Raw genomic sequence first — 21,624 nt, forward strand, 5'->3', positions numbered from 1 at the left:
CAGGTTAAAATGATTCCATTTTGAAAAAAATGTTGACAATATTGTTTTTATGGTTTTCTTAAGTGCTTAAAAGCTGTTTTAACAAGTATCAGACCATTATAAACAAACAAAAACAAGCATTAATAAAACTGGAATGAAATTAATTTAAATCCATTTTGCATCACATGGATTAATAAAAGAAGTTATAGCAAAAATGTGAACAAAACGGCCCACTGTGAAAATTACAGATTATAAACTATAAGACCAATCGGTCTTATAGTTTATAATCTGTAATTTTCAGAGTTCTTAGGTCTGAAAACAGTTTTCAGTATTTGATGTATCAAGGATACAAGGTTCAGATTGGAGCCTAGCTTCTTCGTTTCTTTAATAACAGGATTTGCAAAGTATCTAGTAACTGCAAAGTCTTTTGTTTGCAGACTACACCAATAGTTTGTTTCTTGCAGCGGCTTAAAAAAGAATGAACAATGGCTGGTAAAACTGTTCAGTTCAAGAAGTGATAAGCATTTATGATATCTGGTGATGAGTATTTCCTCCTACTCTTCTTGCACAATTGTTTCATATTTAATCACAGCAGAAGGTTTTCCAGAATGGCCGGCCGGTTTCTGGTGATGTCGCAGGATCTAAATCAGATTTAAAGTTTTTTGGTGCTTTGGGTGGTTGTCCCGCTACATAACTACTGAGCATAAGGTCAGAAACTTATTCAAGATTTACTAGTTAAAAGCGTAAATCATGGTTCTATCATGATGTTGGAATACTGTCTGGGATACTGAAGCAACAAATCAGTCCCAGAAAATCACGCCAGCACAACTGTGTTTAAATGATGATGTGATGACACTTTTCTGAAATCATGTTAGTTTCACATTAGGTGTAATAAGATGCCCAGCTTACAAAAAAAATCCACTGTTTACTCATTGGTCCACATAATACTTTGCCAGAAGTGCTGAGGCTAATCAGGATGTTTTTTTGGAAGACATTCGCCAGGATTTTGTATGATCACTGTAACACGGATGCAGTTTCTGCCCAGTTTCTTCTTTCTTAGTGTTTAGTCATTAAACGATGCTCAAACTGAGAAGAGTGAAGCCAGTTTTGCTTCACATATTGTTTTGGGTTCTTTTGTGACCTTCTTGGTTTAGTTGCCAAAGGATTCTGAGTGATTTTGGTTAGCTGGTGACTGTCCCACATTTTCTTTATGTGACTTCATGTTGTCGAACAGGTTTCGTTTTTAAGTTCTTTCTTACCTCTACAACTCTGACAACAATCAGGCTTTAGGTGTGGCGACAAAAAAAAAAAAAGAAAAGAAACAATTTTGCAGTCAGTCAGTTTTTCCTGGATTTAAAAAGGGCACCATTTTGGTTTGGATTTGGCCTTTTCCTTTAATAAATGTGATTATTTACTTTGGCTACACTGGTCCGATCCTAAACTTGAACTTGTTGGTATTGTTTACGTGTGACCAAAGCCAGAACAGAACTATGTGAAGGCCAAATACGCTATTACGTTATGTATGTTTGAACAAAAAGTGGCTATGGATTGTGTTTTCTCAACATAAAACTCATGAAAACAGTAGAAAAAAAAAAGACTCACTGTTTTGAATTGTTGAATTATTTATGAGGGCGGAATATTTCCAACATAATTTAACTGTCACCACAAATGCTCTCCAGTGCTTTTTATTTACAGAAAAGTGACTTCATGTTACTGTACACTTTGATATTTCCCTTTTTAATAAATACCCATAGGGTAATAGGTCCTCCGTAGCTTTGAGTGCATTATAAAACACACAACCCTAAGTTAATGCATCCTTTACTAACCATACAAAACAGACAACATAGAAAATATAGCATTACACCATGTTACAAAGTTACAGAAAATACTTATATATATATATCTATCTTTATAGATATATAGTCACAGAAAAACAGCAGAAAAGCTTGTGACAGGATACATTTGTTGTGTTTAAGTTAACTATCTGAGATGGAAACACGTGATGGTTGTCAGCTCAGAGTCACAGACCTGGAGTCCCAGGAGATGGTTAAGGCGGTGCAGCTCGTCGCGATGAGATGCTGCAACAGTGCTGAGCAACGCCCGCAGGAAAACCTGCAGCTGCACCGGTATCCAAACACAGCACTGAGAGCAGCAAGGCCAACTCCGGCTGAGGTGTACATTCCTTGAAACAAAGGCACAGCTTGGCAGCAGCATTGCACTCTTTATATGATTTTGCTGCAGGTTCAGACAATCAATATGATTTGTTTTCCTCCATCAAGTGTTTGATGGAGGAAATGATTAATTGGAGATCTGGTCGGGTGACACCACAATCATCAGGGCGACTGATGTGACGCGCCTCTTCAAACTTGTCAGTCCGGCCTCGATTTCTTTCGCCTTCCTCTTTGTCTTTGAGAGAGTTCAGAGACTGCAGCTGCCGGTTTACCAGGTAAGGAGTTAGCAAACCCTATTTGGCCCAGCCTGTAGTGGCCTCTCCGTTGATGTAGGCAAAGCCTGGAAAATGCTGCGAGTGTTCGTACTCCGAGTTTCTGCGAGGGCCGAGAGGAGAGTACATGTCCCCAGAGGTGGCATAGCGAGAGGAATGCATAGGCGGGCTGGAGTAACAGCTGTTAGCAGGAGACACATCTGGCCAGCGGGGGGCGATGGGCGCAGGGTGCAACCGAGGAGTGCTGCCCATCAGGCACGGCTCCATGCGGGGCATCTGGCTGTTGAGCTGGTACTGAGGAGGAGAAAGACAATAAGGTTGATCAAGAATTATTCTAGAAGCAATTAAATAAGGTTTAGAGCTGATTTTTGACATAAAAGTAAATAAAAAGGGAAATAAATTCAAATTTAAAGACTGAATTTTTGTTCACTTTTGTTGTCCTTGACTAATATTTAAATTGGTTTGATGTCCTGAAACAGTTAAGTGTGGAAAACATGCAAATAAACTGGAAATCGGGAAGGGGCAAACACTTTGTCACGCCCCAGCATTAACAAAACTAATCATCAGAATAAAATAAATCAACAGACCAAATATAGATCCAAATATAAATCTGAATCTATAAAAATAGAAGAAATATTCTGAATTTATTAAAAAACAAACCCAAAAACTAAATCGTTATGCTGAATTCTTCTACCTGTTAGATTGATAATAAGCTTTTTTCTTCCACATCAACAAAACACCAATTTAAAACCTTGAAGGAAGCTTGAAAAGCCTCCATCAGTAAACTCCCTCCTTTCTGAGACGGTACCTCGCTGTCATCTCATATGTGAGCCTGTTTATGTGAGCCGACCCCGGCGACGGTAATTTCCTGTCGGGGGAAATTGTCTCAGAAGTTGTGCCAAAAATGGTCAAAACAAAAAAATTAAGCCTCTTAAAAATATATATATAGTTTTTTCCTTAAAAAATGGCTTTTCTATTTGTTATTTGCGTTGCCTGTGGTGACGGCGCACAAAGAACAACGAGTTAATCTGCCTGGCGATAAAAATACTCTGGACAGATGTGGATCCGGATGAGGTTGTCGCTCCATGCCCGACCTCTTGCTCTGACAAAGTGGAGTCATTGTGCTTCATTTAAGCTCAGACGGGTCGAAAGTAGAAAAGTGGAAGTAGGAGTCTTTTCCCTTTTTCTGGCTAAATATAAACATGACAGTCGATTCCATTATGAAGGATCACGGCATGGAAAAAGATGGTCAGAGCAGAGCAGACTCCTCAGCTGCCTCTTGTTCACAGGCAAAGAAGGGGTCGTTGCATAACAATATTTTAATAAACGCCCCTTCTGCTGCTGCTGGCTCAAACACATGAAGAGACCATTGAGAGCTGGAAGGAGGAGTAACAGAGCGGGGCCCCTCTTGGCCCCTGGTAGAGCCACCTTTCACTGTCTGCTTCCGCCGAGCGGAGAGGGTTTGATTCAGAAACGTTTAGAAACACTGCGAGCTCTGAAGTCCGGCCGATTCTCCCCCCGCCGCATCATAAAAGCAGCGGAGGCTGGCGCTCCGTCGACAGGAAATTACCACCCAAAGAGCGAATTTACAGCACAGGCTGCAAGAACGGCAACATCAAGGACCGAAACCTCTTTTTTATATTTAAATTTTTTGTTTAAAACAATAAAAATACCAAACCAATTTCTTTTGCAGTTAATCAAACTGAGTTTCTTGTGGCTTTCAGATAAATCAAACACCTAGAATACATAAAACAGAGCAGATGTGAGCTGCCACCATCATGTTTCACAGTAAGACTGTGCAATTTTCTGCTGTACTCATCACTTTAACTTCAAGCAAAAAATATGTCTCATGTGGCAACAAGAAAATCTTAGATGTTCTTGTTGCCACTTTTTCATGAAGTGGGTTAGGATGATGGCTTTCCATTCTCAGAGAATTATGTGAGATGGTCACAGTTTGAGATTATGTTTTATAATCTAACCCTAATTTCTGTATAACTTTCTCCCTGACCTCTCTTCTAGAAGCTGTTTGTTCTCTAATAGTGTCACATAACAGCCGGATTTAAGAAGATTATGCTAAACACAGACGACTTCCTCAGGATTTTATTTAGGGGCAAAAACAGGCCTGAATAATGTATGCCACACTTTTCAGATTTGTCTGAACCGATCCTGCCTGTGCAGCACTGACCTGTGCAGAGGAGCGGTGGTAGGCGGAGTAGTGAAGTGGGGCGGGGATGGCTGGCTCGTGGGCCAGGCTCGGGTACTGGCTCTGGATGGAGTGGGGGTGCTGGTTGGTGTAGCTGCCATAGTTGTAGCTACCGCTGTATCTGAGACAAGAGCAGCAGGAAGACGTGTCTGATTAGCAGGTGAAACCGGTTAGACCTCCTGTGGGTGCATTTAACACCGGGGTGGTATTTACCCGTGCTCCTCTCTGTGGGCGTACACCGGCATCCTGTGGGCGGAGGACGGCGGTGGGACGGGACCGCTGCTCCTCATGCAGGACAGCTGCTGCCCGGCCTCCGGAGCGGAGCCGCCCGCTGTGGTCACTGTGTATGTAAGGGACCAGGTATATGACTGAACAGCGCCTGGCAGACACAGAAACAAACGTTTCGGTGCGGAGTAGCTAAATAACGTGGAGCATTTTGAACCGCTTCGTTTTCTGTCCTGTCTCACCTGTGGAAGCGGTGACCCCTGTGTACTCTGGGGACAGGGCGGCAGTGGGGGAGCTGGCCGACGAGACGTCCACCGATTGGACGGAGCGGGCGGGAGAGTAGGACCCCGGAGATGGGGAGGTGGGGCTGGTTTCTGTCAGCGTGAATTCCTCCTCTTGCTCTGCTGAAAGAGTCAGGAGAGACACATTCGTGGAATCACAATTTACTGGACGCCTCCTCTGTTTGCTCACACAGAAACTCTGACTTTTGCTCATTTTTCTTTAAAAATTTGCTCAATTGCTATCAGACTGGACAGATAACCTTTCTGAACATCAGCTTTTAAGTCTTGCCAGTTATTCCCAATTGGATTTATTCGTAGACTTTGAGTGGGGCTTTCTAACACGATGATGTATTTCAACCAAAACCATCATTGTGCTGCTTGAAGGCGAACCTCTGCTTTAGTCTTGAGTCCTTTGCAGCCTCCAACTGCAAAGGAGGCTGCAAAGGACGGCACACGTTGCACAGCTGAACCGAAAAAACAAAATCCTCCCAACAAATGATGCTGCCACTACCGTGCTTTAGCATAGGGATGGTGTGTTCAGGGTGATGTAGCATGTTAATTTTTGCCACCCTTTCATAAAAGCCAGATTTGTGGAAGCATTAAACACATTACCCCGCTTTAATTTTTAGATTATAAAATAAACATAATTATTCCTCTAAGCTTAAAATAATTTCTTGAGTAAGCTTTGATTCGGATGAGTGGTTTAAAATAAAAGCTGGTTGATACAACATTCCAAAAGCACCTGATAAATCAAATAGAAAATAAACTGAAAACTGTTTTTTAATCAAAATCAATTGTCTATTTTCATTAGATAAGCCACTGGACAAGCTATCTCACCAAAAACATTTAATATGGTCATTTACGAAGTTTGAACTGCACCAGTACAAACTGGAGGAAAACCATCACACAACAGGATGGTGTTACCGACACCTCACATGGATAGACAGCTGAGATTTCCTCCGTTTTCCCGTAAGTAACACTTCAAATTTTGGCTTCAAATAAAAATGCTTGTTCCTGAGTGCATTTTCAAACTTCAATCTTACTTTTCATATTGTTTCGACTTTGTAATAGCTTCTTTTTCTTGGAGTGGCCTTTCACTGGGCAGGACTCGTTGCGCTGTGGCTAACAGTGAGGATGTTTCACATCAAAACACATTCAGACATTTGGATATTAAATCAAAGGATGAACCGAGTCCCTTCCTGATATCTAGTCTAATTTCTTCAGACTTTCCATGATGTCACACAGGAAAGCAGCGTGTTTGAAATGTTGCCAAAATACAATCCCAGGTGTTCCTCTAATTTATTCTAATGATTTAACAGCAAAATTATTTTGGTGAATGTAAACCTCTAAGTCTGAAGACATAAAATACAGAAACAGTAAATGAAATTTCTGACTTAAGCTGACTCTGTGTAGCTTTACTCTTTGCAGGTAGCTCAGTGTTTGAGGCCTCACCTGTGCTCCCCTCCCCTTTCATGGCCCTCATCAGGTCGTTGGCCCTCTCCTGGAAGTGCAGCGACTCCAGCAGGTAGAGAACGTAATCATCAAACATGAGGTGGATCAGGTGGAAGGACCCTGCAGACACAAAAACCCAGCATGCTATCTCTTCCTGCTAAAACCACAAAACTTTTTTACAGATAGGAAAATGAATGAAATAAACGACGACTTTCTGAGCGGTGATGACTTCACATCCTGACAGGAGGCTCGCCGTCATTAAAAAACGAACCAACTCAGCCTCAGAAATATGTCGGCTGACCCCAGATGTCACAGGGAGCAGATGAGGCAGCAGCGTCACAAACGTGTCATTGTGCCGCCGCCGTGCGCATAATAAAAACACTTGTGGTCATTCAGGGGAGCGGGGCGCAATCCAGGACACTCATAGGAAGGGGTAAAAAGCAGCCAGACGCCTCGGGAAAGGGGAGGGCTGGCCGTTGTTAATTAGCTGTTTGTGCACAGAGACCTGTTTTATCAAAACACCGCGACCAGCCGTGTTTTCATATTCAAAGACACGGCGAGTGGAAGATGGAGAAATCTGTCTTTGTCCCTCTTTCACTCGTACTACTGTTTCTAACTTTGGCTTGTGCACAGCAGGTTTTAAGAAAAGGCAGCCATTTTTATTTCTCCATCTTTTTTCTGAAGACTGATATTTATCTGATATGAGGGTAAAAAGCAGCAGATTCATCTTCTTTTATTTGACCAAGACAAAATACCAGTGAAAGTATTAGCATAATACGAAGGAGCCGATTAATGTAATGCCAGAAGAGATTGTTTAATTGATTACAGAGAACATCACTGACATTAATTTTCAGTAAAATGTCAATACAAACAGATTTTTTTTCAAAGCTTGTATTCCCTTCACATGCCTGCCTCATTTCCTGCTGGAAACAAACTTCTTAATAAATGGACAAGGGAAGTTCAAGACCAACATGTTTGGATCCTTTTTTCATTTAAAACCCAACCTGCAGTAGAAAAAATACTGCTGACTCACTTCTCAACAAATCTTTCACACTTACACCACTTTAATAAATATACTGGCTTTACAAAGAACAAAATGCATAAAACTACATTATTATTAATTTATATTGCTAATAGCAGGTAGCCTGGTTATTGAACCAATCCACTAGCAAATTCCACAGAAACTGAGAAATGGTGAATCTTGGTTTGATGTTGTTCTAATGTCCAAGATTGGACAACAGAGGTAAATAAAAGACGTCATAAGTAAACCCATAATCCATGTCACCTGTTTTACTCGAAATAATTAATACCAAAATATTTCCTGAATCTCTCTAAAGTTGTACAAGTAACACATCATTTCTGCTCTTCTATTTCAAATTAAAACAATCACAGCAAGTAATGTTCTTCTCTTTTCATTTTTTCTGCACATTCTGAGAAACAGTGGCACTTACAGTTCTTCATACAGAGGGAGTCTAATTCTAAGCCTAAAACTGACATGATGTCATTTCATTGGGGTTCCAGTGGCTTTGCAACGTTTCATAAAGAGAATAGATTTTAACCGGTGGTTTTTCTGCAGAACTTGAACATAAAATCTCTAAAGTTGCTCAGAACATTTCGTTTCCAAAGCAGACTGTGAACTTCGTGTGAGCATGAATCGTTCTGGGCTCACCAAAGCTGGGCGCGCTGTGCAGGGTCATATCCCGGATGACTCTGGTACCAAAACACGACCACATCAGCAGGAACTGTTGGGCCACCTTCTTCAGCGAGCCGGGCCTCTTCCCCGCCACCTAGAGAGAGAACATTTCCATGAGAAAAAGATGGAGGTGGGGGGAGGGAGCGCTAGAATTAACCCCTGGGTCCGTATTGGGGCTTAACCCTCAGGAACGAAAAACATGTCAACAAGTCAACTATTTAATTTGCCCCCGGGGACACGCCTTCCTATTGAACTATTGTCTGGGCGGCGGAGGACGTTGCCAGGGCGACCAAATTTTACAAGCCCATATCTGGCACATAATGGGTGCAAATGGGGAGCTTGAAGACATCATTAACTGGGAGGACTGGGAGCTAAGTGCCTCTGAGTGAGAAAGGCTTGCAGAGGTGAACGAATTTTAGCATTTTGCTGCACAAACAGGTTCATTGAACAAAACTAATCATAACTGCTACAGGTGCAGCGAGAAAAATTATTTCAGTCTGGTTTGCGTGTTTAAAATGGTATACATTTTTATTATTTATTTTATTTTTTAATAAGCAGCCAATCCTAAAGTAACAGTGCTGTTTTTTTAATATATATTTTTTCTAATTATTATTTTTAAATAAAAATATTATTGTTTTCATTTATCATCAGTTTTTTTCAAAATTATTTTTTAGACTCTAAAAGAAGCTTATGTCTATAAGCTATATGATTTTCTTGGTAAAACTGTGGCATATTGATAATATGTTTTTTGTAAATTGTTTTTAAAATTTATTTAAAATTTTGTCTGACCATTTAAAAATATGTATAGTTTTGATATACAGTTAATGTTTTTTATTTTTATTTTGCTGCAGTGGTATGTGACCTTGACCAATCAGCAGGCCACCCTGGAGCGAAACCTACATCTATAAAAAAATGATTTAATTTGTTAACTTCTTGAAACTGAAGGACATATTCTAAGAGGTTTCTAGAATTAGATTTGATTTATTTTTTGGTTCTATTTCCAGGCCTTCTGTTAGGAGGAGAATGCTTCAAAAGAGTGAAACAGATGACCTCATCCTGTTTTGCAGCTAGTCACATGTCTGTGGGATGCTCAGTCATTCATAAAACTTCGTTTATCTTTATCGCCGTCTCTCACCTTGACGACGCAGCGGTCCACCATGGAGTCCAGCCACTCGATGTAGGCCTCAATTGGAGACTGCTCTTCCAACAGGCGGTCAAATTCCTGATACACTGAGACAAGAGAAAAAAAAAAAAAAGAAGCTTGACATAACTCGAGCAACAGCCTTGTAACACAGCGTCGTCCACATATCAGCGACCTCTGCTCCTCTCGGCAGCTGAATTGTGGCGGCTTGGCGGGGCGTCGGAGAGGAGGATGAACTTGTTTAACCTTTTGCTCCCCGTCCTCGGTGCTTTGACTCCACCGGTCGTGGGAATGATCGTCACTGAGGGTGTTGTTTACGCGGCAGTGAGCGATTGAGCTTTAAATGTGACACTTACAGTGCATAATAAGCTGCCTGTGCTCCTCCTGCGAGTCCTCCATGGTGTAAAGTGTCTGCTTGGTGATGCTGTTCAGGTCCACGTTCCTCCAGTCCTCCAGCATTTGGAAGGTGATGTCGGCACTGTTTATCACAGTCCGAGATGCCTAGGGGCCGCATGAAATCACAATGTGACGCCTGTGTGTCGCTTATCTGATTCGTTGCTTTGCTTTTCATATGGATTTTAATAAAAACATTCAGAAACACGACGTTCACCTGACAGAGATGGTTTAATGACGTTTGTCGCTTCAAAATCTGGGAGAATCTCCTTGAAACTGGAAATAAAATCATAGAAAAATGGTCAATATTGAGGATGCGGCTTATTACGTCAGCATATATAAATCATTTGTGGTTGACTTGCGTTCAAATTTGATGTTCCTCAGGTTTTCAGGAAGGTCATGAAGTGCTATTTTAAGCCACTCATCAAGCTGTTTGGCAAATTTCCGAATAACCTGAGTCAAGCTGTGCAGAAGAGAGACAACAGAGTGGATTTAGCCGCAGCTAATGAGATTTTAACCTGAGGTTTCATCTGAAGGGCATCACATAAGAAACAATCTAAAGCTCAAGTTAGAGCAACATTCTCAAGAGGAAATGCTTTCAAAACATTCATCAAAATAACTCATTAAATCTTTTTCTCTGCCATTTGCAAGGGAAGCTAAAGCCACAGATCACTCAATATTTAGCAGTAAGTGAAAACTACAGCGGGGTCAAATCTGCACTGTTATTATAATAAGACATTCTTAATAAGAAAAATGTCTATAAATAGTGACGGTAAAAGTTTAACTCGTCACAATTGCAGTTGATTGGAAGCGTTCGCATAAACAGCTCGAAGTAGAGACATGCAAAGAAATCAGTTCTCTACAGGAATTGGATCATTTTCAGCTCTTTGAGCCCCATTTATTATTTATGAATTAAAAAACAAGCATTATTACATGCTGTATTTGCATTTTGTAATCAAAACAAAAACTGAGAGGCAAAACACCTTGAGAAAGTGTCCATAGTTAGGTGCTAACAGGTTTCTATGTCAGCTTAAAGGGACAGTGGTAGCAAGAAGGTCAAGTCCATTACACCAAAGTTGGTCTGTTTTTTTATTCTTATGTTTCCACCTTTGTGGTTTACAGAATATGCTGGTGTTGGAGATGTTTGGACCATTTTGCAGGTATTCAAGTTCAGGTGACATTCTCAATCGAACCACATTAGCCTGTGATATAAGTTGCTAAAAATAACAACTCTGAACATGAAACAGCAACGACACACAGCAGGAAGCTTAGGAAAAGATATCTTGAAAAATATCTTGAAAACTATCTATCTTCTAGATAGTTCTATTTTCTAGATAGAACTATCTATTTGGTGCCCTAGAGCTTTGTAAACTACAGAACAATCAATTCATCTCTAAACTGAACCCACGCTCTCAAATCTGAGGAGGTCGAAACATTTCTACAGCTGAACATAAAGTTTTCCGTACAGAAAGTTTTCTTACTGTCCGACGTTAAATCAGATGCATCTTTTTCTGTTTTAGGTGACTTAAGATTACCAAAATGTTTCCTAGACACCAGACAGCTGAAAGGTCATTCAGAAAATGACCCCAAAATCAACGTACAGAAGGGAGTTTATAGTTTTCTAACATACACAGCAACAACTTCACTAAATAGGTGAGGAAGAAATATAGAAGCAATATCTTCAAAATGAACAATGAATCTAAGCAAATTATTTGACATTGTTGAGAGAGGCCATTACAATGTCTGTTCTCAGTCTTTTAGAAAATGTGTGTGTAGCGCTAATGAGGTGGGTGTGAGCAAGACGTCTAACAACTCTGACTCGGTTCTGTCAGGAGGAATGGGCCGAACCTCCAGCGAACTGCTGAGAAGCTTGTGGGAGGCAGTTCAGCCACATACAGGGAAAACGTACGCCAGCTTCTGACTTTAAAGACAAACAGAAATAATTTTCCTAACGCAGCTAAACAGGAGCGGCCTGGTCTGATTTAATCTCAGACAGTGAGAGATAAAGGCTTTGTGTCTGCAGGTGAGCATCGAGCTGTAATCCCATCAGACTGAAGGCGATTTGGACACAGATGCTCACCTGTCAGGTAGTGCTTGCAGGACGGTGGGCATCAGCACTCCGGAGATGGCTTTGTACAGGATGGAGTCACAAACACCGACGATGTTGACCACAGTGGGGGAGCCGAGGACAGGGAGCATGTGGGGCGGCATGCCCTGCCAGAAGTGCAGCAGGAAACTTTGGACCTGCAGGCGCCGAGCAGGCGATGTTACAAGAACAGGTTTATGCTTACGTTTCATTAAGAGAGTAGAGTTCAAAACCTTGCCTCGTCAAAATTGGCTCTGATGACCGTGTCCAGTATCCTCTGACAGTGCGTTCTGTACATCATGATGAACGTTGACACCTGAAAGCAACAACGGTATTAATCTGTTCGCAGCAGAAAGTTTTACAGCCTTTTTTTCCCCCTCTTTTGAGGTGAAACTAAAAAAAAAAAAGAAAGTGTTGCAAAAACAAGAAAATAAATCTGCCTGTGAACCAATAAATACATGTTACAGGTCCAGGCTGGAGCAGAGCGATATAAAACGAGCTTTAGAGATCAGCAAAACACAAACCATTTAAAATCATGGCCCCCCTTTTAAAAGCCGGACAGCTAGTGCCCGTCTTTTGTCCACTGCTAGATCTTATTATCTGCCCCCCGAAGATTAAGAGTTAGTGAGGAGCCAGCACATAAATCCTTAAGGTCCTTCTCTCAACGCAAAGCCAGATAAAAGAGTCAAAGAGGGGGAGCAGAAATGGTGAGATGGGGGGAGCTGTAAGTAAGTAAGGACTTAAAAACTGTCCTTTACCCTCTCCTCTGGCAGGCTGGCAGGCAAATTTAGGTCTTTGACATTTGGAAACTCTGGCAGGAGCGTCCCCAGCTTGGAGCGCGGTGAATACGCTACTGTCTGCTTTGTGACCTCTTTCTTCCCCGTCTCGTTCACCCACGCCGCCCCCTTTTTGGAGTACATCACATCGTAGTACGGGGACGTCTCCTTCACCGCAATCCCGTAGTAGTGGTACCTGAGGAGGACAGGATGTCCTTTAAGAACATGATAATCCGCCGCTGTGATCAGGTTCTAGGTGTATTTGCTGCATCTTAAATGAAAAACTTCCCGTTTGAGTTCAGCTTGTTTGTTTCTGCTTATTGTTTGTGATGTGAACAAAAGTCCAAACTCACTTGGACTGTCCTCTTGTCCCCAGTCTTCTGGTCGTCAGTGCTGGGAACTGCTGCCTTATAATCTGTTTATGAAAAGGAGATCAGAGCTGTCAGTACAAACATGAACGTTTATGTGTCAGGAGAGCTGAAGATGCCCCGCTTCATGTTTTATTCACCACTTCAACTTGACAGAACCTCAAGAAAGTGAGTTCAGGTGAAACATCTAAATAAATCCATTTTCTTTCCTCTCTTTATATAAATAATGTTGGAATACATCAGCATGGGCCAGCTATGGCTCACCTCTATGAAAAACATGCAAATATTCAAATACTTGCAAAGTAGCAATCAATCCTTATTCATTTGAATATTTGTTTTAAGTTTAAAGTACTTGATGCCAAAAAAGCACTTAAAGAATGTTATTTTTACATGTTTTACACGACCCGCTACTTCTTAACCTCAGAAGTTTGGTGGCACTTCATCACATAACCAAGAATCTGTTCAAGTCATTTATTCTCAGTTTGTTCCAGATCATGAAACAGTTTTCAATATTAGACCAAGTTAGCGCAACTAAACACAAAAAGCGGTTTTCAGCTTTTCAAACCAACCTGACTATTTTCATAAGTAAATGCCTCTCTTCTTAAATCGCTCTGAGTGCATTCATTGGACAGATGAGCAAAGACCCAAACAGGAGATGATAAAAAAAACAACAAAAAAAAAACACCCAGAGCAGCATCAAAAGCACTAAAGTCACCACTTTCCTCTGTTACGCTCAATGTTAAAGACTTAACTATCAGAATAATCTGAACTAAACTGGAGTCAAAGTGAGAGTTCAAATCAGAAAAGAACAGAAAGGTTTTTTATCACATTTCTGAAAATGCGTCTTCATGATAAATATGATTTCTGGTTCAGTTTCATCTTTATAAAACTAACAAAGCATTTCAGAAAAACGACATCACAGCAAAAGTAAAGCATGGTGGCGCTACTGCGATGGCCTGATGCTTCAGAAGCTGAAAGATTTGATTTTTAGATAAGAGTATGGAATATTTATCTTTTTTTAAAAATTCATTTAACCCTTTATACATATCAGTTACTGCACTGAACAGCAATCTAAAAGCCATTTTGTTGTGTTTTTGTGAATTTCTATGTTTAAAATGTCCATCATACGATGGCACAAGACTTAATCTAATGTTGATTCTATGTTGCATGACTTTGTGTTTTTGTGCTTTTTGTAATGTAAAGCACTTTGGAACGTGCTATACAAATAAAATTTGATTAATTGATTGATCTTAAAATACGCTATTAACTACTGGCAATACACTGCAATATTTTTTGTTAAATCTAATCTGGCAAACAGACGAAAGAGCAACGTAAGAATATCCAGTCCCTCCATCTACTGTAATGTAGACTCAAGTAGACTCGAGTCATGTGACATCACAGAACCTTTAAACACCAACACTACTGCTGTGTTTTCCTAATAACTTTTTAATTTGGAGAAAATTACAACTGATCACCTAGAAAAAAAATCCTAGAACACCTTAAGAAAATAAAAAAAACACTTTGGAAAAATAAATCCTGACCTAAAGGATCATAATTCACGCATGAAAGGGTTTAGTTGTTGTCATTTCTTTTATAGTACTGTTGATTTAATTATGCTTATGACTTTCCAAGTCTGCTTTTCTGCATCAAACTCCCCTGCTGCTGAAGCGACTGTGTTTCAGCAAGACATGAAATACAAGTCAAATAAATTCTGTCACTTCTGTGACGTCCAGTCATTTGACTCGTTCCTTTCTTCATCAGCCTCTCCTATCCTCACTCCCTGTCCTTTTCATCTCCCCTCCTTCCTTCTTTCCTCTCTCTCTCTCTGTCACTTTCTTCTTCTTCTTCTTTTTTTTTTGTCTGCAGAGATTGGCTCTTCGGTCCGGCTCCCGGTGCAGAAACTTTAGCAAACAGTGTAGCTCTCCATTGTGTGGGATGAAAAAAGGGGCCAAGCTGTGAAGTTTCTGTCAGGCCCCGCTTGATAAATGAGCAGACAGGGAGGCAGCCCGGGCCCTCTCTCGTTTTTTTGTCCCGAATCAATGAAGCCTTCCTAAAGGACACCCCACACTGCTCCAGCCACTGATCTAACATTCCGCAACATCTCACCCTTCCAAATTTCCTTTAATTACACATTAATCCAGGCCCCTTCTCTTTTTCAATATCTTCCGACAGGAGCTGGCGGAGGGGCGGAGGGGCACGCTCGGGGTGGGGGGCTGGGGCCGGAGCCCGGGGTATAGAGGACGGCTGGGGGCAGGAAGGCTGAGGAACTTGTTGGGGTTGTGGGAACAGACGAAAGCACATCTCCTTTGGCTCTAGATTAAATGTTCACACTGAGCTGCGGTCGACGCTGCTTCAGGAGCTGCAGCCCAAAACCGAAAAAACTGCACTCAAGTAAGAGCGGCGCTACTTCAACACATTTTCACTCACGTAAAAGTGTCTCTCAAGTGCAGAGTAACTAATCGAAACATCAATCATTTAATATTTAAAAATTACATCAACAGATGGAGCGGAATGTAAAGTTATGTGGAAATTATGGTATTTATTTAATGACCAAATGAAAACAATTCATTTAAATAACATAACTATAAAATAACAAAATCAGGCAAAAGAAAAAAAATGTCTTTCAATATGAAACTCGTCAAACTTTAACAAATGAAACTTTATGTCTGTTGATTTTTGTTTGTTTAAAACAAGCTGGTTCTTCATCATTGAGTGAAGTTACTCACAAAGGGTAGAGTATCCAGAAATCTCACTTCAGTAAGAGTAGCAATAATTCATGATAAAATTACTAAAGTAAAAAGTACAGCGTAGAAAAATTTAAGTAAATGAAACTGAATAAATGTAACTTGTTACTACGTTATTTGACCTCATACACAATCTGTGAGGTCACTTCAGGAGATTCAATTTAATATCTCAGGAAAATGAATTTAGCGCAGGATGAGCGACACTGGGAATGACGGTGATGAAAACTAACATTGGGAGCTCACCTTTCCAAAGCTCGCCGCGTTCACAGGTTGCGTGTCGTGCTTCTCGCTGAAGTCAAGGTAGTGCATGTAAAGCGCACTTCTGGGGATGCACACACCTTCTGCTATCTCGTAGTTTTCCTCTAACCTGTGACACAACACATATGAGGGGGTTGCAACCTCTGGATGAGCTTTAAGCAACAAAGTCAAGCAAAATATGTGCTGGAGTTTATTTATTGGAATGTGTGAGATTCGACACTGGAAAATTATGTGGAGAGAAAACATTATGAATGTAACCTAATAGTTTACACTCATATAGAGGATTTGATTTAAAAGTCTTTTTATTGGCTTGACAGCAGCTTCATCAGAACAGCAGTTTTACTCAATCATATTCAGCAAACAGTGATCGTTGCTCAGTCAGCATGTTGTGGTACGCGACCTTTCATCAATTAACATTTCATTATGTAAACAACAACTGGTCCACTAGGAGCCCTTAAGCAAAAATAATTGATTTGAAGCAGTAGCTGCATGGTTTTATCAACATTTAGAAGAATGTTTGCTATTATTTTTAGCCAGTTTTCAGAGTTATGTCGCCACGGCTGCATTAAGCCGTTCAGAACCACAGTAAATTGTTTGGATGTACATTATTTTATAGCTCATTAAAAACTTTCTGCAAAGCAAACTAAAACAGCCTTTCAAATTAAAATGCTCTTTATGCTTATTTGTGGGATGGCTAGCTAAAATGACACCTGCTTGATTTAAGGAAAATTGTGGATGTAAATATTATTGATGGTTTATTTTTATTCCTTTGACTACAATCACTGCCATTAAGCCTAATTTTTCTTCTCTCCTCATTACTCTTAGTCTAATTTAATCCAAATTAATCTAAACCAGGTGTGCTGTGAGAATCCATCCAAATATATTTCATATGCAGAGCAGGAGTTGGTGTTGACAGAAATAAACATGCCTACCAAATATTAGCTCCCAGCACTGGGTTGCAATTTTGATATTTCAAATGTTGATACTGCAGTGAAGTTTGTAACTTGTTAAATTATGCAGAGATCCTGTGAAAGCTTCGATTATCTACATGAATGCAAAGAAAGTTTTTTTTCCCTCCTCCTAAATTGTGCATTCAGCTCTCTTGATTACAAAAAAGAAGAAAATAAAAAAAAACGTATGTGATACTGAACCCTGAGGAACACCATGAGCACAGAAGTTTAAGAATTTAACAGAAAAATAAAATAAACAAAGACTGATCCGAACATGAACGGTTTTGAAGGTGGAGGACGTTTTTGTTCAAATAAATCTTTTATACTTCTATTAACATTGCACAATGTTTGCAATTTAGAATATTTGCTTCCCAATGTTTCTGTGATCATCTTAGCGCATCATGTTCTGTCATTGTGAAAAGAAAGTAGAAGCACTTTCATCATCGAGTTTTATTTAAATGTTTAAAACTAAATTCATGTGGTCTATAGTGTGTTGTTTTATACAGAAAGTAAGATTTTAGTCATTTCAGGGGCTGCAACTGCTGTTGATAATTTATCTTTGGAGCTGGAAGTGCTGGAGAGCCTCTTTGACATCACCCTAATTTTAACTTCCTTCACAGATTTAATATAAGATTCATCTCAAGATTGACATTATTTCCAGGCAAATGAAACATTTTGGTAAAACAAAATATCTTTTCAGGTTATAAATTATACTGCAGCTGACAAAACTAATTTCATATGTTTCAAACTAGTTCACAGCTACGTACATTATACTAACTGTATAATGTACATTATAATAGTAGTGGCACAACTTTTGGGACATTTGTTTACCAAAAGAAAACCAATACATATGCAAAAAACCCAACTTCTCAAACATAAAGAACTGTCACAGAAAGACAAAACTGAAGAGCTACAAGAAGAAAACGCGTTCAGGAATCCTGTCCAACTCAGCAAAATTGATACGGATAAAATCAGGTCTTGTTTTTGTTCAACTACAAAAGGTTTAAGATCTGATGGACATTGAAACTTAAATTATTAAATGAAGCAAATCCTGAAATAATCTGATAACCTGAGTGAGTTTTTAATGTACAGCAACTAAAATTCACACAAGTCCGATTTAAGGCTGATATGAAGGGAATCTGACAGGTTGAAAAAATATATGAGGGTTGAAATTTTTTATTCTTTAAGAATAAAAAAAGTCAAAACATCATATTCAACATAGACATCCTGTGCTTGCACATTAATTGTTCCTCCCTGTTATTTTTATTAGATTACATGAGTCTTAAATGCTCTTCTTCTTTGGTTATTATAATTATCTTTTTAAAAAAAGAACAACATTTAGTGACTCACCATTCCAGAGTAGCTGGTGTTGAATGTGGTTTAGTCGCTCTGTTGTTCTCCTTCTCCTCATCTGCAGCAGTCAACAAGCATCAGAGTAAATCAAATGATCAGAAAACACTGATTCTGTGCAGGTGATGTGACCAAACAGCAGCAGGTGGAACAAACAGACGTCTGGAGGTTCGCTGCTTACGTTCATCGTTGGACATGTTCCCCAGAGATGTGTGACTGGAGTATCGCTTGCTCTCGCTCTCATTGAGGCACCTTTCGATCCAGCTCTCTATGAAGATTTAAAAAACAATATTTACTCCTGTTTCTTCAAGACAAGATCTAGGTAAGCTGAAGGGCTAAGTTTGTTTTATTCCTCTAGACCTTTTGCTCTGTTCTGCAGCTGGAAGGAGCATCATCCGGCAGCAGAACAGAGCAAAAGCTGTATTTACATAAACATGGTGCAGGACACTTAAAACGTCACTAATGTGACAGGCCGAGGCCACAACAAGCGATTGTGTGGGGCGGCAGCGCAGCCGTGGGTCCCGTTTGAGATGTTTTCAGCAAGACGGCAGGAATCCAGCATTGTTCTCCGGAGTCGACGACATGAACACACAGAAGCTTAAAAAAAGAAAGAGCCTGGGCGCATTTACTGAAGCAGTCTGCTGGAATAGAGGCCATTGTGCTCATTTGATTTCTGCTTAGAAAAAGCCCGACTGGTGTGCTTTCTGAGAGCGAGCAGCAGCAAAACAACAATGCTTTCATGTGGGAGCTGCATGATAAAGTGAAAATCCTTTTTAAAAAACAGAAAAAAGTGAGTCGGCGGTCAGAGTGTTGAGTATTTTTTTAAAAAAATGTTTTTCAAAGGAATGTGTTATTAACTTTCTGCTTTAATTTTGAAACCTTTTCTGGTGTAGCTGCTTTTAGAGAGGATTCAGGTCACAGCAGACAATAAAAGTTTTTGGAAGTTCGCATTAAAATGTACAGAAGGTGCCTTTCGAAAGGACAGAACAAAAAGTTTTGTCACAACTTATCCTGAGGACAGCTGTTTGAAATAGTTTGAGGTACGTCAAGTTTGAATTATTGTCGTTATTTTGCTTCAGATGCATTTATTTAATCGGAGCCTCGCAGTTTGGCCAAACTGCCAGATTGTCCTTCTTTTCACATCGAAAAGACCGAAAAGAAGCAGCTTGGAGATGCATAAGTGAATCCACTGAAGTGAAGCTAATTCTCCACAGAGACTCGGAGCTCAGGCTTCATTTGCCACAAGAACAGATAAGTTGGGGGGATCCAAATAATTGGATTAAATCCGATCAACAACCGAGATGGATGTTGGCCCGTTTATCGGCAGGAACAAGCGACACTTTGAGGCGAAAGCTGCCAAACATCTACAAATAAAAAAAGAAAGGAGAATATCTTCGTTTTGTCCTTCGTATTTTGAACTACTAATTGCTTTTACAATAATTGGCATTTTTCACTGTTTTTTGTTTTATACTCAAAACTTTGGGAGCAGGTGCTTCTCTGACTGCCTTTTCTGAAACAGATCCTGATGGAAGAAAAATAAATAAAACTCAGATTCCTATTTACCAGAAATACTCCAGAGCCGGTCCAGAGAAAGTTTGAGACACTACCAAAAAACAGGGCGCAGCTAAGAAGTGGAAGTTTGCGTCCAGTTTACCAGGACTGACCTGTGGAATCCATGTCCGGCTCCTCCAGCAGCCCGCAGTGCATCCTCTTCCCATCAACGACGCCGGCTCCTCCAAGTAAAATGGCTCAGTGCACACTCTCCGTCCCCCTCCTCCGACGATCTCCTCTCGGCTCGTCCTGAGGCTCCCTGACCACTGCCCGTCACGGGAGATGTTGAGGCTCTGGGGTTCACCCGGAGAAGGGCGGTGTTGGCGGAGGAGGGAGAGAGGGGGAGAGAGAGAGAGAGAGAGCAGGGTTGGGGGGAGTGGTGGGTGTAAAGAAGGGAGCAGGAGACTCCAGAAATCCAGCGGGGGGAAAGCCAGACCCGTCAAAATGTTTGCTGATGTTTCATGGGAAAGGGGCTGATTTTATAGGAGCCCTGATGGGGACATGTCATTGATAGGCTTGGAAGGCTGATGAATGGCCCCAAGTCAGATGGGGATGTGGCAGAGCTCACTGGAAGTCTTTTGTGGGGCTGTTTTGAATAAGAAAAGCTCCCTCCAAACCAGAAAAAAAGAGGCTTAGATCTACATCCTAACACTGTGGCCTCCCCGCTCTCAGTTATGGCATTTCATACATTTTATACACCCTGAAGCTCCAAATGAACTCACTACTCAACTTTACAGGCTTTTTTTAACCTCTTCTCTCCTCCATGAACACATCCCACAGCCACCTGTTGCCTCACTTGAGTCGCTCTTCAGTAAAGCTGCTTCTCCATGTTCCTCTCCTTCCAAACATTTTGAATCTTTACAGAGGCATGTTCAAAGTTAAAGTCTTCGTCGTTCTTTTTTTCTTTTTCTGCTCACTCTTTCGCCTTATTTTCTCTTTTGGTGTGCCTCTGAGAAGAGGGAACGGCCACAAAAGAAGACGGGGGGGTGGAAGTAAAAGTGCAAAGCCCGAGGCTGGGAGGGCTCTGATGGAGTGCCTGAGAGCTGGAGAAGGGAAAGCTGTGATTAGAATATGAATGGAACGGCAGGAGAGGGGGGGAGAGGAGACGGGCCGAGGAGAAAGGCGGATTATGGCTGAATTACTCACCACACCACGGTAGGCGAAGGAGGACTTTCTCTTTCTCGGCTCGCAGGCTGATGCTTCATGCTGCTGCAGACACCTGATGCACGGCAGGGCGAGGAGGCGCGGCTGCACCCCCAGACTCCCGCTCTGCGTCGCTCTCAGACAGGAACAGGTGCAAAGCAAACAAACAAGATCTGATTCATTTCAATCATTAAATGATGTATATTTTTATTTCCTCATTACGGAAAAACAGGTGCAGCCTCTTATTATTATCACACTCTCACTTACAAACCCACACATCCATGCTTTTGTGGCGTTAAAAAAGGCCCCAGGAGAGCCGTGTGTGTGTGTGTGTGTGTGTGTGCATGTATGTGTGTGTGTGTGTGTGTGTGTGTGTGTGTGTGTGGGTGTGGTGGCTACCAACAATGTTGGTGGCTACAGTTTAAAGAGGAAACCATACGACTCAAAGCAGCTTTCTCTCCCTGCTGACATCAACACGACTTGGGCGCCGGCGCTCAGTGTACGGGTGATGTCAGCGAGCGCCGCGGCGACCCGAATCCAGCCGTCTGCTCGTCACGTGGCCTTCAACATGAGAGATGTCAGCGCTGG

The 21,624-nt window shown here is 41.0% G+C and overlaps 1 protein-coding gene across 3 annotated transcripts; it reads right to left on the reverse strand.

Moving 5' to 3' along the window:
- Positions 1-840: 840 nt before the first annotated feature.
- rfx4 (regulatory factor X, 4) lies at positions 841-21,624 on the reverse strand. Of its 3 annotated transcripts, none has more exons than XM_055038616.1 (19): positions 21,040-21,624; positions 20,007-20,936; positions 18,524-18,610; positions 18,343-18,403; positions 16,028-16,151; positions 13,026-13,087; positions 12,655-12,868; positions 12,135-12,212; positions 11,891-12,054; positions 10,173-10,273; positions 10,028-10,086; positions 9,774-9,918; positions 9,412-9,506; positions 8,253-8,370; positions 6,584-6,703; positions 5,093-5,251; positions 4,839-5,004; positions 4,608-4,746; positions 841-2,716 (listed from the first exon to the last, which is right to left on the reverse strand). In XM_055038616.1, exons 2-19 carry the CDS (start codon positions 20,047-20,049, stop codon positions 2,444-2,446), a joined length of 2,208 nt encoding a protein of 735 aa, XP_054894591.1. In that variant the 5' UTR covers positions 20,050-20,936; positions 21,040-21,624; the 3' UTR covers positions 841-2,443. The 3 variants fall into 3 exon arrangements, with proteins under 3 accessions (XP_054894591.1, XP_054894597.1, XP_054894582.1); XM_055038622.1 differs by having other exon boundaries at positions 842-2,716; positions 4,839-4,965; positions 5,093-5,254; XM_055038607.1 differs by having other exon boundaries at positions 842-2,716; positions 5,093-5,254.

This window comes from Poeciliopsis prolifica, unplaced genomic scaffold (assembly GCF_027474105.1).
Source record: "Poeciliopsis prolifica strain line A6 unplaced genomic scaffold, Auburn_PproV2 SCAFFOLD001, whole genome shotgun sequence".
Lineage (NCBI taxonomy): Eukaryota > Metazoa > Chordata > Actinopteri > Cyprinodontiformes > Poeciliidae > Poeciliopsis > Poeciliopsis prolifica.

Coding starts and splice junctions, on each gene's coding strand:
- rfx4 (XM_055038607.1), bottom strand. CDS start 20,049: ATGCACTGCGGGCTGCTGGAGGAGCCGGACATGGATTCCACAG. Junction 12,213..12,654: donor CCAGCCTGCCAGAGGAGAGG/GTAAAGGACAGT, acceptor TGTTGCTTTCAG/GTGTCAACGTTCATCATGAT. Junction 6,704..8,252: donor GCACAGCGCGCCCAGCTTTG/GTGAGCCCAGAA, acceptor TTGTGTCTGCAG/GGTCCTTCCACCTGATCCAC.